Source organism: Chrysemys picta, chromosome 6, assembly GCF_011386835.1.
Source record: "Chrysemys picta bellii isolate R12L10 chromosome 6, ASM1138683v2, whole genome shotgun sequence".
Lineage (NCBI taxonomy): Eukaryota > Metazoa > Chordata > Testudines > Emydidae > Chrysemys > Chrysemys picta.
Genome location: NC_088796.1, coordinates 48,013,397 through 48,029,003, shown reverse-complemented (window position 1 = coordinate 48,029,003; position 15,607 = coordinate 48,013,397). Strand labels below are relative to the sequence as shown.

The following is a 15,607-nucleotide window of genomic DNA, read 5'->3' as shown; positions in this document are numbered from 1 at the left end:
TATAATTCCTTCCTGTTTTGCATAACTAGTTTGAGAAGGAGGATGTCCACAAGGCCATCTTTAAAGTTGTAAAAGTTTCTTTTTCCAATAGAGAAATCCTAGTTTTTCCAGAGAAATATTAAACCTTTTAAACTTCAAAACATAAGTGTGGACTTTCTTTTCAAAATATCAATTAAAAACGTGGCAGCAGGAAGAAGTTACAACTTTTCAAAATACAGTATTTGTCTTGCTCAGATAGTTGTAGTGCAAGTGTCCTGGCAGTGGGCTTTGTACATCTCTAGTCAATCCTGTTTGCATTACTGGCAGCAAGAAAATGAAAACATAAATAAATAAATTAAAATTAATTCTTCAGTCCACATTCTGCACTTTGAAAGATAAAAACAGTGAAGCCAAATTTTTGGCAAATTTATGCCTGACGAGGGCAGCGCAAAACTTTTAGTGGATTCTTGTCCTTTGATTTTCACGGCTTTCACAGAAATCCTAGTTTAACCGTATATCATCTTAAGGCATTTAATATAATGATCTTTTCTTCTGTATGAACCACTAGAACTACAATGTAATCTGTATAAAATCTGGTTTCAATGTTGCTGTTTTGTTTGTTTTAATTAGCTTTCCTTACTGGAGTTGGTAAGATTTAAAATGTTTTCTGTAGAAAGAAATTGATCTGCTTTCTTGATGTTCTCCTGTGCTTAAATAGTATTAGCCTTTAGTATTAGTGTTAGGTCTATAAAGTAATTACTACTACTGGTCTGGATAAAATCTCTTTTTTAGATATTACATATGTGCTGTCAGAGATGGGCAAAATATTTGTAACTAAGGCTTTTATAGTCAAATATGCCTGTTTTTGAGTTTGTGACCATAGGAAGTAATGTTTTAAAAATATGTAAAATTTTATTAAATATTGTCTATTGAGATGACTGAGAATTTTGTGACAAATGTGTTATTTTTTGTTAATTGGCACTGTTCATTCCTTGTTTGCCCCACTTCTGCTTCATGCAGAGTTGACACTTTAGGAAGGTCCCTTTCCAATATGAAGAGTCTCAGAAACGCCTGCCTTTATCCAGTTTTATGGAAGAGGGATGGCCTAAAAATTGCAAAGCAACATCATAACTGAGGAAACCCATGATTTTATTGCCCTAGCAGTCCTTTAATGTCTGGAAATTACACATCACTCTTGTTTGCAGGGGTCTCAATGTTCTTTAAGAGTTGTTTCTGGTATCTTTGCAAAACCTCAAGGTGAGTGCTACTGCACAGTGAAGAGTGCTTTAGTCTGTGGCTTCTCACAAAACCTTGCCAAAAGCATTCTTTAAACAATGGATAGGTGATCTTAGTTTATTTCAATAGAGAGACAAAGTGTATGCATGCTTATATGTCTATAAACAATCAAATGTCAGGGTTTACTTAACAGCTGAGAGCTGAAGAAGATCTGAGAAGTAAGCTCTCTTTTATTACAAAATCTTCCTAAGAATGTGAGCCTCTAAACACAGCTTAATTAAAAGTTCATGGAAAAATCTCCAAGCATAATATTAAGCATTAAAATATGCAGGCTTTTTTGTTCTTGGCTCTCAAAGTTTCTCCCTCTTTTCTTGATTTGTCTGAGACACTATTATGCAAGTAAACCCCCCTCTCTCTCTATAGATAGATAGATATAAAGAGAGAGAGAGTCATAGGACTGGAAGGGACCTCGCAAGGTCATCTAGTCCAGTCCCCTGCACTCATGGCAGGACTAAGTATGATCTAGACAAGTGATTTTCAAACTTTTTTTCTGGCGACCCAGTTGAAGAAAATTGTTGATGTCCGCAACCCAACGGAGCTGGGGATAAGGGGCTTGGGGTGTGGGAGAGGGTTGGGGTGAGGGCTGTGGGGTGGGGCTGGGAATGAGGAGTTCAGGGTGTGTGAGGGGGCTCTGGGTTGGGGAAGGAGGTTGGGGTGCAGGAGGGGGTCAGGGCTGTGGGTGCAGGCTCTGGGGTGGAGCCTGGGATGAAGGGTTTCGGGTGCAGGAGAGGGCTCCGGGGTTGGGGAGGACTCAGGAAGGGGGTTGGGGTGCGGGGTTTGGGCATTGGCTTACCTAGGGCAGCTCCCAGTCAGCGGCGCAATGGGGGTGCAGAGGCAGGCTTCCAGCCTCTCCTGGCACTGCGGACTGTACTGCAGTCCAGAAGCGGCCAGCAGCGGCTTCTAGGCGCAGGCGCGCAAGCGGCTCCATGTGGCTCTTGCCCGCATCCATTGCCCCCCCCAGCTCCCATTGGCCAGTGCCCGGGGCGGGGGCAATACACGGAGCCCCGTGGCCCCCGCCACCTAGGAGTTGGACCTGCTGCTGGCTGCTTCCTGGGCACAGCGCCTTACCTTAGCCAGGCAGCACCACTGACGGGACTTTTAATGGACAGGTCGGTAGTGCTGACCAGAGCCGCTGCGACCCAGTGCCTTCCATTCTCCGACCCAGTTCTAGATGATCTAGACCATCCCTGATAGGGATTTTGTTTGTCTAACTTGCTCTTAAAACTCTCCAATGATGGATATTCCACAACCTCCCTAGGCAATTTATTCCAGTGCTTAACCACCCCTGGCAGGAAGTTTTTCCTAATGTCCAACCTAACCCTCTCTTGCTGCAATTGAAGCCCATTGCTTCCTGTCCTATCCTCAGAGGTTAAGAAGAAACAATTTTTCTCACTCCTCCTTATAATAACCTTTTTTATACTTGAAAACTGTTATCATGTCCCCTCTCAATCTTCTCTTTTTCAGACTAAACAAACTCAATTTTTTCAATATTCCCTCATAGGTCATGTTTTCTAGATCTTTAATCATTTTTGTTGCTCTTCTCTGGACTTTCTCCAATTTGTCCACATTTTTCCTGAAATGTGGTGCCCAGAACTGGACACAATACTCCAGTTGAGGCCTAATCAGTGCGGAGTAGAGTGGAAGAATTACTTCTTGTGTCTTGCTTACCAACACTCCTCCTAATACATCCCAGAATGATGTTCACTTTTTTTGCAACGTTACACCGTTGATTCATATTTCGCTTATGGTCCACTATGACCCCCAGATCCCTTTCCACAGTACTCCTTCCTTAGCAGTCATTTCCCATTTTGTATGTGTGCAACTGATTGTTCCTTCCTAAATGAAGTACTTTGCATTTGTCCTTATTGAAATTCATCCGATTTGCTTCAGACCATTTCTCCAGTTTGTCCAGATCATTTTGAATTTTAATCCTATCCTCCAAAGCACTTGCAACCCCTTCCAGAATGAATGAGTTGCAAACCCATGCTATCTGGCCTCCCAGAACATGTCTTCCTCCCCTGTCTAAAATCCTCCCCAAAATTCGCTTGCTGAAATAATTCTTCAGAAAGGAAGATCCTTTTGTTCTGATGTTTAAATCAGCTTCTTTGCCTGTCTTCTGCCTTATTGGTCTCCATTTCACACTAATGTAAATAAACAACTTGGGATCCATAAAATGTGAAATTAGCCATCAAAGTATGAATTATATTCCACAAATAATGTTTATGGAACAGAGTTAGAATCTTGGAATTCCATATGTGGAGACATACCTCGTCTTTCTTTCTCTTTGACAGCCCTGCCCTTGAAATCTCCCGATAAAACACAAAAAATCCTAATGAAATTGTTATGCAGGTAATCTTGTTTACAGTGCTGCAGGTTGTCAATGTAAGCATAGACTTGCTTTCTATTGCAAGCCCATTAGCTAAACTTCTGTAAGGACCAGAGCCAATTAAAGCTCCATTTAGCTTTCATGCAAAGCTGTGCAAGCTCTAAATGTTGTTGGAGATTTTTGGGCCTTGCATAGGCCTTCACTGCAGGAGTTGGAAGGAGGCTTTTTTGCTTTGCTTTGCTTTTTCATTTTTATAATTGACCGTAGCCCTTTATACTCAAGCTTTTGCAAGATCAAGGGACCTTTTCGTCAGAATCAGGGACAAACAGCTAATAGCTTTCTGTCCATAGCTTACAATGAACCTCAACTAAGTATATGGGGGGAGGGATAGCTCAGTTGTTTGAGCATTAGCCTGCTAAACCCAGGGTTCTGAGTTCAATCCTTGAGTGGATCATTTAGGGATCGGGGGAGGGAATGTCAGAGACAACACTTGGTCCTGCTAGTGAAGGCAGGGGACCAGACTTGTTGACCTTCAAGGTCCCTTCCAGCTCTATGAGATAGGTATAACTCCTTTTATTATTATTATATCCTACTATGGGTTTGATGTGAATTGACCCTAAACAAGAAGGGTATTTAGGCAAATTATATCAGTGTATATATTTTGTTGGATTTGTTTTAACAGTAGCCACAGGAGTCAGTGGATCCCGACCCCTGTTGTGTGTTGTTGCCTTGACCAATGTGAGGTGAACAGGGCCAGAAAGTAAAGACTAGTCCTAGGCTCCTGTCACAGCTGTCTTACAAACTAAAGGCTCTGGAGCCAAGAAGAGCTGTGAGCTCACAAAATTGTTGCAGTAAATTGAGGGGCAGATCCTGAGCTGGTGTGATTTATCATGATTTCTTTGGAGCTATGACAAGTCACACCAGCTGAGGATCTGCCCCTCATTGTATATGGTGGTCAGTTGACTGCAGCACTGCTTTTCTTCATCCTAATCACATAGATAGTCATCTACAATTTTGGAGCACTGCCATACACTTATGAAAAGCTATTGTTCTTAATTTCAGTTCTTGCTAAGGTTAAACTGCTCTTAAATTTTGTGAGAGAAACAAGACTATTGAATGCAGCTCTTTACAAATGTTGGTTTTTGAAAAGAGGGGTATGTGTGTTTGTATCAGACAGTCCATAGGATACTCAGGAGGTTCCTTATTGCTTTTCTTTTCACTGCACTGTCTTTCATTTTTCTTAGGTTATGTCTACACTAGAAATGCTACAGTGGCACAGTTGCAGCACTCTAGTGTGGACACTTACTACAGTAATGGAAGGGGGTCTTCTGTCGCTGTGGTAAATCCACCTCTCTGAGAGGGGGTAGCTAGGTTGATGGAAAAATTCTTCAGTTGACCTGGCAATGTCTACACTGGGGCTTAGGCTGGCTTAACTACGTTGCACGGGGCATGAAATTTTTCACAGCCCTGAGCGATGCAGTTAAGCTGACCTCACTTTGTAGTGTAGACCAGCCCTTAAGTGGGCATTTTTGTTTTTCTGTCATGCAGTGACAGAGGTGCTGGTTCTGAATGCTGATGAGATAGTACTTGGTGCAGTCCCAGTCTGTTGTATTCTGGGTAACATCATCAGCTGTTGAAGACCCAGCTCACCTTTCTGGATACTCCACCATGGAGTTCAGCTTACAGGCTGCCTGTGGGCAGTGACTGTACACATAGGTGCTCAAGCAGATCAGTTATTCAATATCCACCCACTTCTAGACAAAACAGGAGATAAATCAGCCAAAAGAGAGGGTTCTCGAGACTGAAATCATTAATTATACATCATAATTAAAAAAAAATCTTGACGTTATTTAGAAGAATAGCACATTAAGTATTGTGGTAGAGAGGGCAGCAGTTGGTTATACATGAGTTTTATGGCGTGTGTTATACAAATGGTTTGGTTAGATGATCTAGTGGTCTCTCTTCTGGCCTTAAAATCTATTAATAAATCTGTAATGTTTACTTTCTCTTTTGGACTGTGTATCAAATTCATACATATGGTAAGTAATATTCTACCAATGCAAGTATATATTTTATTGACCTCTTTGTTCCCCAGCATATTAAATACACCTGTTCTCAATGATAAGGAGAAAAAGAGTGGAAAGCAGTGTGAAGAAGGGACCACATTCACACCAATTTACTCAGATGATGGACTCAATTATAAATCTATAGGCTGAAACCATGAGTACTTTTTTTTTTTTTTAAACTCCAGGTTTTGTGGTATTTTTCTAGTAGGTCTGTAAAAACAAAAACTGCTTTAATGTAAATGTCCGTCAGAAGAACACAGGTATTGCCAGGAGCAGAGCAAGTGGTAAAAATGTGATGAATAATTGTGAGGAAAACTGGTAGTTCTACTGTGGTAATTCTCCTGTCCCGCAGCATACAGAATAATAAATGCCTTTGTTCTAAGCAGCTGGGAGTAGCAGTAGATTAGAGGTAGATTTAGTGGGTGGCTCTGGCTGATGGCATTTTGTCAAATAACACTTGTGGAATTTTGAAATTATTGTTAAAACATAATTTAAATTACTGCAGGTAAGTTATCATTTGCGGGCATTATCCAGGCATAGTTGCTAATCAGGAGCATTTGGCCTACTGTGCAAAACCAAATAGCGTCAGGTTGGGGAAAGCCATGCACACCTAGAGATTGCAGAGCTCTCTGAAGAGTACATGTAGATGAGGGCCTCACCACTTGTGCACCATAACTCCCTATGCCATATCCAGTCCTCTCACCTCTAATTTCCCTCTGAGGCTGCAGTATAGATGCGGGTAACTGCAGGCTCTACTGCCTCCTGGACAAGGTGAAGATGGGGAGAATTGCAGCTGTCTCTGTTTTTTCAGAATGAAGCAATATGCCAATCTTTGTGTGGAGCGCGCGGTGCAGAGAGCTGTGGCTTGGGAAGCTCCTGTCATGCATAATCACAGATTATGATGTGGGCCCCATCTTCAGCAGTGTTGGTTGGGTCATTCCCTGTTGAAGTGTCCGCTCCATCTTCCATGCCACGTTTGCCATTTGTGGGGAAGTGATATTTGACTTAATGGATTTCTCTCTCTTCTTGGCTATGCTGTCAGTCAGGGAGATGGGTTTCAGACATGCAGTCCATTTAAAAGTCTTCTCGTAGTGATTGTAAACCAGAGGGGAGAGAATCCTCCTGCTTTTCTACTCCTCCCTGATCAGGGTTTCCCCTGAAGTTTGAGAATTTGCATTGTAGATAAAACAGCTGCTTCTAAAAATGCCGTTGGTGACTTCAGTACACCATGTGTAAGCTAAGAAGACTGGTTACATTCCTGAACTTCCTTCCCCTATTACTGCAAGTTTAGAGACTATTCAAACAATAGACAATAGGCTGTAATGTCTGCAAAGAACATTTGTATCATGTAAGAATTTGAAACTTTAAGAAATTAGTACTTGTCATATATTTATAAATGATCCTGAGAAGGAGGTGAACAAGAGGAAGCAAAATTTATAGATGACACAAAAGTATTTATCTTAGTCAAGACTAGAGAAGACTGTGAGGAACTTCAAAGGTACCTAACAAAACTAGGTGAATGGGCATTGGGATGGCAGAGGAAAATCAATGCTGGCAAATGCAAGGTAATTAAAGCACATTGAAAGGAATGATTTGAACTACTCATACACATTCCTGTGTTTTAAATTAACTCTAATGATTTAGGACAAAGATCTGGGTTTCACTGCGAACAGCTTGGTGGAAACATCTACTCAATGTGCAGAAAAATAAACAAAATGTGAGCATGAAACATGTAGTAATTTAATGCTGTTAAATATATCAATTGTATGCCCTCACTTTGACAGTTGTGTTTGGTGCCAGCAGGACTGAAAGTAACTTAAAGGACTTACCGGTATGCCGGAGTCCTGAGCCAGCGGGGCAGGGGCCTCAACCGGAAGGGGCATGGCCTCAACCAGAAAAGGCAGGGCCTTTAGAGCCCTGGGCCCTTTAAATCTCGATTTAAAGCTGCGGTAGTGGCAGCTAGGAGCCCCAGGCAGGGCCGGCTCCAGGCAGCAGCTTAACAAGCAGGTGCTTGGGGCGGCCAAGGGAGAGGGGCGGCACCTGCGGCAATTCAGGGGCGGCAGGTCCCTCACTCCCTCTGGGAGTGAAGGACCTGCCGCTGAACAGCCGCTGCCGATCGCGGCTTTTTTTTTTTTTTTTCCTTGGGGCAGCAGAAATGCTGGAGCCAGCCCTGGCCCCAGGCTCTTTAAATCACCCCCGGAGCTACCAGCTGCGGAGGAGGCTGGGAGCTCTGGGGCTCGGGGGCCATTTAAAGGGCCCGGGGCTCCGGCCGCCGCTACTGCAGCGGAGCCCCAGGCCCTTTAAATCGCCGCCCGAGCCCTGCTGCCGGAGCCCTCAGGATAGCGGCGGTGGCCGGCTTCCCCAGGCAGTGATTTAAAGGGCCAGGGGCTCCCGGCCGCCGCAACCACAGCAGAGACCCCAGCCCTTTAAATCTCCAACAGAGCCTCAGGGGCTCCCGGCTGCTACCGCTACCCTGGGGCTTGGGGCTCTGGTGGAGATTTAAAGGGCCAGGGGCTCCGCTGTGGTAGCGGTGGCTGGGAGCCCTGGACCTTTAAATCACCACTGGAGCCCCGCCGCTGCTACTCCAGGGCTCCGGCAGTGGGGCTCGGGCAGCGATTTAAAGGGCCCAGGGCTCCGGCTACCCCAGGGGCTCCGTCAGTGGGGCTCTGGCGGCAATTTAAAGGGCCTGGGGCTCCAGCCGCTGCCGGGAGCCCCTGGCCCTTTAAATTGCTGCTTGGGGAAGCCGGTCTGGTATGGCAGTCTGGTATGGCATACTGGCTCTTGCCAGTATGCCGTACCAGACTATACTGGCTTACTTTCACCTCTGGGTGCCAGTCACCCATGCTCAGAAGAAACATAGCAGAGTAGAAGGAGTTCAGAGGAGGCTGATAAAAACAAATAAATGCATGGCCTTTTATAATAGTATAGACTAAAAATGTGAAGACTTTAATTTGGAGAGAAAATGAACAATGAGACATTATAGAAGTATGCAAAATAATGAATGGCATAAAGAAGGGAAATCAAGCCCTCTTGTTATTTACCCTTTATCATAGAAAGAACAAAGGGGCATTTGGTGAAATTGAAAGGAAACAAATTTAAAACTGATGAAAGGAAATACTTCCCCTGGTGCCCATTAATCTGCATTTCACCCATGAAACTCACTGCCACTGGGTATTGGGGGCAGGGATAGCTCAGTGGTTTGAGCATTGGCCTGCTAAACCTAGGGTTGCAAGTTCAATCCTTGAGGGGGCCACCTAGGGATCTGGGGCAAAAATCTGTCTGGGGATTGGTCCTGCTTTGAGCAGAGGGTTGGACTAGATGACCTCCTGAGGTCCCTTCCAACCCTGATGTTCTATGATCACTGAGGTCAAGGGTTAGATATTTGTATGGGTAATGAGAACTTCCACAGTTACATGAGACTGAATAATTATATATAAGGAGTGAATCCTCTTGCTTCTGGGCAAAAGCCAACCACTAATTGCCTGTGGTTAGGAAAAAAAATGTTTTCTGTGGACTAATGAGCACATAAATGTCCGTTTTGTGGTTTCTTGTCCCTATTTCTGAAGGAACTGGTAGTGGCCACTGTTGGGGACAGGATAGTACCCTAGATGGATCCCTGGTGAAATGCTATGACAGTTCCCATGTTCTTGTATATCTATGGGATTTATCAATGCAATATGAACCTGCCATTCCAGGAGGTCTAGGTATTCCAAAACGAATGCCTACACCATCCATTTAAATCAGAGTAACCCTTCTGAGGTCATCCACGGCCTGTTCTAATTCACTGGAGTCATTAATAATACATATGATTCAAACAAAATGTGTGTGGTGGTATTTAATATTGAAGTAAAAATCCAACACTTGCCGCCTTTGAGGAAAGTGTTCTTCTCTGGCCTAATAAAAGTAATCAGAAATTTAGTTAAGGCAAAGAAAGAATGATGACCCACTAAATTACATTTTGCATAAATCAAGCACTTTATTTAGTGCTTGTATGCTGCTGCTATTTTCATCCATGAGAATTTGATAGATGTTTGTATAATCACACTTGTGAATTGCTTTTCAATTGAATTATTTTCTTCCAACAAATGTATCATTATCTACTACAAAAATGTGGATTGGGGAATCACTTGAAACATAATACAGAAGTAGTCCTGCAGACCTCAGCAGTCCGAAAAATAATTGAAGTGAAGTGAGGAATGTTAACAAGCTCAAATGTCATCATCTTCCAAACCTGACATTTAAACTGCATCACATATTCACTCTTCTCCTTTATGTGGAATACAAGAACACATACATTGTGGGATAACTAAAAGAAATGTTTAATGGAGTTCAGCTAACAAACAGTGGACATGTCATTTTTGTGTTGGCTCTTGTACAGCCACATTTGAGCCTGTTTATAAAATGTTGTTTGTGTAGTGTAAAGATGTTGGGGGAGGAGGGGATAATGAGTTCCTGCTGAATACTAATTGCCTACGAGTTGTTCAGGGAGACTGTATAAGAATGGAGGATTTGTTGTAAATTAGTCACTAGCTCTATTGTGCATTGCTATGAGGTTAGACCAGTGCTGTAAAGGTGCCAGCCTTACAAAATCCTTATGATTCATTGTCTAACTTGGTGACAGTACGAAGGAGAAAATGCTATTCAGACTAAATATTATTGGAAAGAGAGCTCCCCTAATGTCTGTATAATCTTCCTTTATAACATTTAGGCTTCTAGCTCATTTAGATTTGGAAAGATGGGAGCTGCAGCCTATTGAGTGGGTTATTGGTGGGTTTTTTTCAGCTGCAAGATCTGAAGGTCTGCTGAGACTGATGGGGAACTATTGCTCTGGAGAAATATATACTCCCCAGATTGATTACTTAATGTTATTAGCTTACTTCTCTAGATTTCTTAATCTTCTGCTTCTAAAGCTCCAACTTTTAGCATAGCTTTACATGCAATCCTTTTATTAAAAATTATAACACAGAAACAAGGTTTTGCATTTTTTAAAAAAATGTATTGTAGTAGGGTTGTTTACTTTTGAGACACATTTTCTCATTCCAAACTTAACTCCTATTGTTTTCATTTACATCAAAATGAAAAGGTGGGTTAATGATTCATTGGCACACAATGACCTTTCAAATAGCTGTGGACCATGATGTGGCAGCACTACTCTGAGTTCTCATATTTTAACCTCCTTGGGTCTGCCTTCATATTTACAGCCTGATCTGTCTCCGTGCCTGGACGCCTGAGGAGAGCAAACATTTACAGCTTCTCCCTCCCCTGCGTTTAGAAGGCAATTTGATCCTGCCTTGTCCATTCCTTTATTTTACATCACTCTTAGACTTGACTTGCTTTTGAATACAACTAAGTGCAGCTTTGAGTATCTGCTGTCTGATCTGTTTATTTTGTAAAAAGAATGGACTCAGATTCCGATTCACCTTTTAATTATTCTTGGCCTTCCTTACCTAAAATGAGGATTCGAAGAAGGGGAACCAAGCAAGGTAGAAAAAGTTGTCTTCTTTTAAACCCGTTCCTTAATAGTTCTACCTCCTTTTCATTGTCTTCTTGCTGATCATGTGCAAGTAGATGTAAAAAGCCTTCTGGAATGAACAGATTTTCTAGCTTTTTTTCACCCTCAATGTAACTTGTCTTTTTGAAATCAGAGACACTCAGTTTGTTTAGTAAGAAAAAAGAGTTTTATCCAAATTACACACTGTGATTTTCTGTCTTGTTTATATTTCTTTATATGCACAGTGAATTTTTCTTTGGGTTACAAGAGTTCTTTGACTCTGAGCTGTTCTGACATACTAAGGATTTACAAAACAGTACTGCAACAACTGTTATAAGCAGATTCTCTGTACATATAAGACCTGCGTAAAGTCCTGTTTTGATTTTAGGGGTGATTTGTAACTGAACTGTGTAGCAGTGGTTAACAGCTAGTAGGGAAATATTTAGTTATAGGCAAAAATCAGAGGACGGAGGAAAATCCTTTTCTGTCCATAGAATAATAGATGACAGGTCATCTTTACTTTGACTTGCATGAATCCTTGTTTAATTAGATATCCTCTTTCCTCTTTGCAGAGAAGGCTTTGGGAGGTAAGCATTATGAATATCATTGTAGCAAGGTGGTGGTGTAGAGAGCATAATTTCCTAAAAAGAAATTGTAGCTGGAAGGTAGTAGCTTTATAACACAGAAGGTTATCATTGAAAATTTTACTGGGGATAGCTAACTTTTACTTCATTCTGTGAGAAGCAGTAAAATGATTACACCAAAGGGAAACGTGTAATCTTTATCCTTTCCTTTCATGAAGTTGTTTTTCAGTTTTTTAGGAAAGAAAAAATAAACAAGAAAAATAAGGTCCACAACCTCAGCTGCTGTGAATCAGTTTAGCTTAATTAAAATCAGTGGAACTAGGCTGATGTACACCAGCTTTGTTTAGAGCTCAAAAATGTTTATAAAATGAACATTTAAATGGGGGGGGGGGGGGGAGGAGAAGCCTTTTTAGTTTGCTACTTTTATTCCTTTCCGAGAATGTAGGTTTTTGTCATGTGTAGGTATGTATGAATTCTGTCAAGACGGTGAAATGAGTTTTTGAAGTATCGTGGAGGTATAGTCTCTGTTCAATAGCTCATGAAGACCCACTTTATCTATGAAGTGTCAAGCTGTAAGCCCACACTCTATCATGGTTTTATAATTGTTCTGTATTTTATCAACTTTTGCCATCAGACAGTAAAATGTTTGGGATTCTGTTGCTGTATTTATGAATCACATTTTACCTGCTGCACAGCACTGGATACACCTGTGATGTTATATATGTTATAATTATCTTCTCTCCTCCATAGGTGGTTTTTATCTCATTAATGTTAATAGTATACCAGTACATCTGTCTATCAAATGCAGACTAGGTCATATCTGTGGCGGTTGCTATAGCAAGAATACACTACTTTATAGTGTGAAATGTATTCCATCTGCATAAATGCCAAGTACTCAGGGAGGTTGGGGAAGGGAAATCCAAACCAGGACAGGCCACTTCTACAGAAGGCTAGTGGTTCATGTCTCCTCCCTATTCAGCCTCCATTGTGTCCTCCTAGGCCAAACCAAGTGGTTCCAGTACAGAGACCCTTTCCTTGGTACATAGGTGGTGTGCTGACATCCCTGCCCACCTGCAATCCCAATAGTGCCTCACCTCAATCCTTATGTGTTTATGGAGCTTAAGTGGTACAAAGAGCCTTGCGCTTCCCCTCTTGCACAATGTGTTAATTCCTCTCACATTGAATAACAAAGTAAACAGAAACACAAATGGTTGGAATTAAAGCTGTGGACATTTTTTCTGGAAATTGCAGAGACATCATTCTGTAACTTGAAGATAGTTTCCATCTGGCTTTGTGGTGATTTATAAGGGATACAAAATATCAAAAAAACAACAACAACAACAACCCATGCTTTCCTACAGACAGCTTAGTGTGATCAGATACACTTTCAGCAATTTTTCTTCTGGCCGATATGAGTTAAAGAGAATTACTAATTGCTGCTACCACAACCAGCAAACCATAAATCATAGGCACACAGCAGGCATGGTGAGACATCAGTAGTAGGAACCGCTGAGGCCTCTCAAGTGTGCTACAGCTACTTTACAGCTAACTCGTTTTAGTAATAGGAAATTGCCCTGAACAAGTTACGTAAATTTGGTTCTGCTTATTTTCCAAGCTCAACCCTGCTGAACTACATGTCTCTCATGAAATAAGCATGTTGAAAATTATGATCAAGATTTTCACCCATGGGCAGGGCTGGCTCTAGGTTTTTTGCCGCCCCAAGCAAAAAAATTTTTGGCTGCTCCCCACCAATGCCCTCCCCCCCCACCCGCACCCCCCTGCTGCCCCAGCCTTGGGCTCTCACCCCCCCACACCTGCACCCTCCTGCTGCCCCAGCCCTGGGTCACTGGTGACTTGCTCGCAGGGCGGGTCATCAGCATCCTGCTCATGACACTATCAGGGGCGGAGGCTGCATCCACCCAACTCCTTCCCGGCACCCAGGGGGTCCTGACTCCGCCCACTCCCCCCTCACCTCCAGCCGGTCTGGCACTGGCAGGGTCGGGATAAGCAGCGGGGCTCCCAGGCCGCGCCTCGGCCCACGGTCCCTCCAGCCGGGATTCCTGCCTCCAGGACTGGCCGGGAATTGGGAGGGCAGAGCCGGGGGACCGCCCCGGCAGGAGGCTGAGGAGCCGGGGCAGGGCAGCCTCAGAGGGAGTGGCCGGCGGGGAACGAAGCCCTGGAGAGTGGGATGTGGGCCCTGCCCCGGGCACCTGTCCCCTCTATGGCCCCGCTGCTGCTCCTGGCCGCCCTGCCGCAGCCCCTGGGCGGCCTCCAGCCCAAGTGTCCCATGCTCCACGTGTCGAAGCCTGCCGGATGGCCCGCCCAGGCCCGGCGGCACGAACCACAGTGGCCCCAGGGCGCCCCCCGCGCACAACACACTGCTGGACCCGAGTTTCGGGGCCAGCTTTGGCCACCCTCTGCGGCTCTTCCACCTGGACTTCGGCGTCAGCTTGGGGGCCGGGACAACGTCTACCTGGGTGAGCGCCCGCAGGGCTGGCCCCCAAACAAACAAAAGATGGCCCGAATGCCGCCCCTGCAAATGTGCCGCTCCAAGCACCTGCTTGCTTTGCTGGTGCATAGAACCGGCCCTGCCCATGGGTGCCTAAAGTTAGTCACTGAGGCCCCTACTTTGCAAGCTCCTTAAGCACATGTCTAACTTTAAGCAGGCAAATAGTTGCATTGAAGTCAGTCTGGCCCCTTAGACTCCTCATGTGCTTAAAGTTAGACAGAAGCATAAGCACCTTGCTGAATTAGGGTGTGAGGGACAGATTTTCAAGAGCTGACCACTTCATTTGGGTGCCAGTGTGGGAGCTGAGCTCCTTTGAAAAATCTCACTCCATTTGGGGAGCTGAGTACTATTGGAAATCTGGGTCCAAATCTGGATTGAAATGCTTAAGCACCCAGGTTTGAAAGGGTTGGCCAATGTGTTTAATTGTCTGATTTTTCCTTCCTTGTTCCATAGTTGTAATACCTCAAGTTATACATTAATCCATATTCAGATTGCTGGAGGTAATTCTGGTGAGCTGTCTGAAAGCTATTTATTGTATCCAGAGAAAGGAATTAGTCATTTTTTTTTCCTGGCTCCCAGTCTGGGCACATTGATGTATTTCAGTTCTCTCTCACTACGCGTGCTCTTTTAAAACTTCTTGACATGAGCTTTGACTTGAGTGGAAAAAAATCTTCAGTGTTGTTATGTACTTGCCATTCTGTAAAGTAGGTCATTCAAGGCTATATGATTTCTTGTGCCAACACAAAACATATTTGAAATTAATACTATTTTGAAGCTCTGTTATTAAAAATGAACATATTTTTGTTAGCGTCCCTCCTTGCTGAAATGTACGATTCTCAGGTAGGATGATAACTTAACATGATGGAGAATAAAGTTAGATGATGCACTGTGTTTCCAACTAACACTTTTTTAACTTTTGGGCATTATTATTTCTCTCATCCAGCAACATTTTTCTTTTTTTTGCTTTTTGATCTAAATAACAATAAAGTTCTTTGCTGTCATTTAAATCTTCATTTACCATGTCAATGATGTTGATCTACATACTCTGTTAATAGAGAGAAAAGGTGGGTGAGTTAATCTCTTTTATTGGCCCAACTTCTGTAGGTGAGGGAGACAAGATATTACCTCACTTGCCTTTTCTCTCTAATATCCTGTTAACGATATGGCTACAACATCTCTGTTAATAGAGACAGGCATGCTTTTTTATACTAACTTTGCCTATTGTCTTGCTACAGAACATGGCGTAATAGTACTGAGATTTGTCACTTAGAGCAACGCAGCCAGCCCTGCTTGAAAATTGCATTAAAAAGTGAGGGCCTTAATGACCTCTAGGTTTTGAATCTGTCAGATTTTTCT

General features: G+C 43.2%; 1 protein-coding gene across 13 annotated transcripts in view; it reads left to right on the top strand.

Annotated features, from left to right (window-relative positions):
• Window positions 1-15,607, top strand: part of ARHGEF28 (Rho guanine nucleotide exchange factor 28) — a 186,951-nt gene that overhangs the window by 91,562 nt on the left and 79,782 nt on the right. The window contains exon 1 of one of the 13 annotated variants that reach the window (XM_024104545.3): window positions 10,815-11,150. The exons of 11 other annotated variants lie outside the window; for them this stretch is intronic. In XM_024104545.3, coding sequence (XP_023960313.2) covers window positions 11,066-11,150 — 85 coding nt within the window. In that variant the 5' untranslated portion in view covers window positions 10,815-11,065. Of the gene's footprint in view, window positions 1-10,814; window positions 11,151-15,607 lie in introns of those variants that run through there. One more of the 13 variants, XM_065550134.1, reaches the window with a different exon arrangement.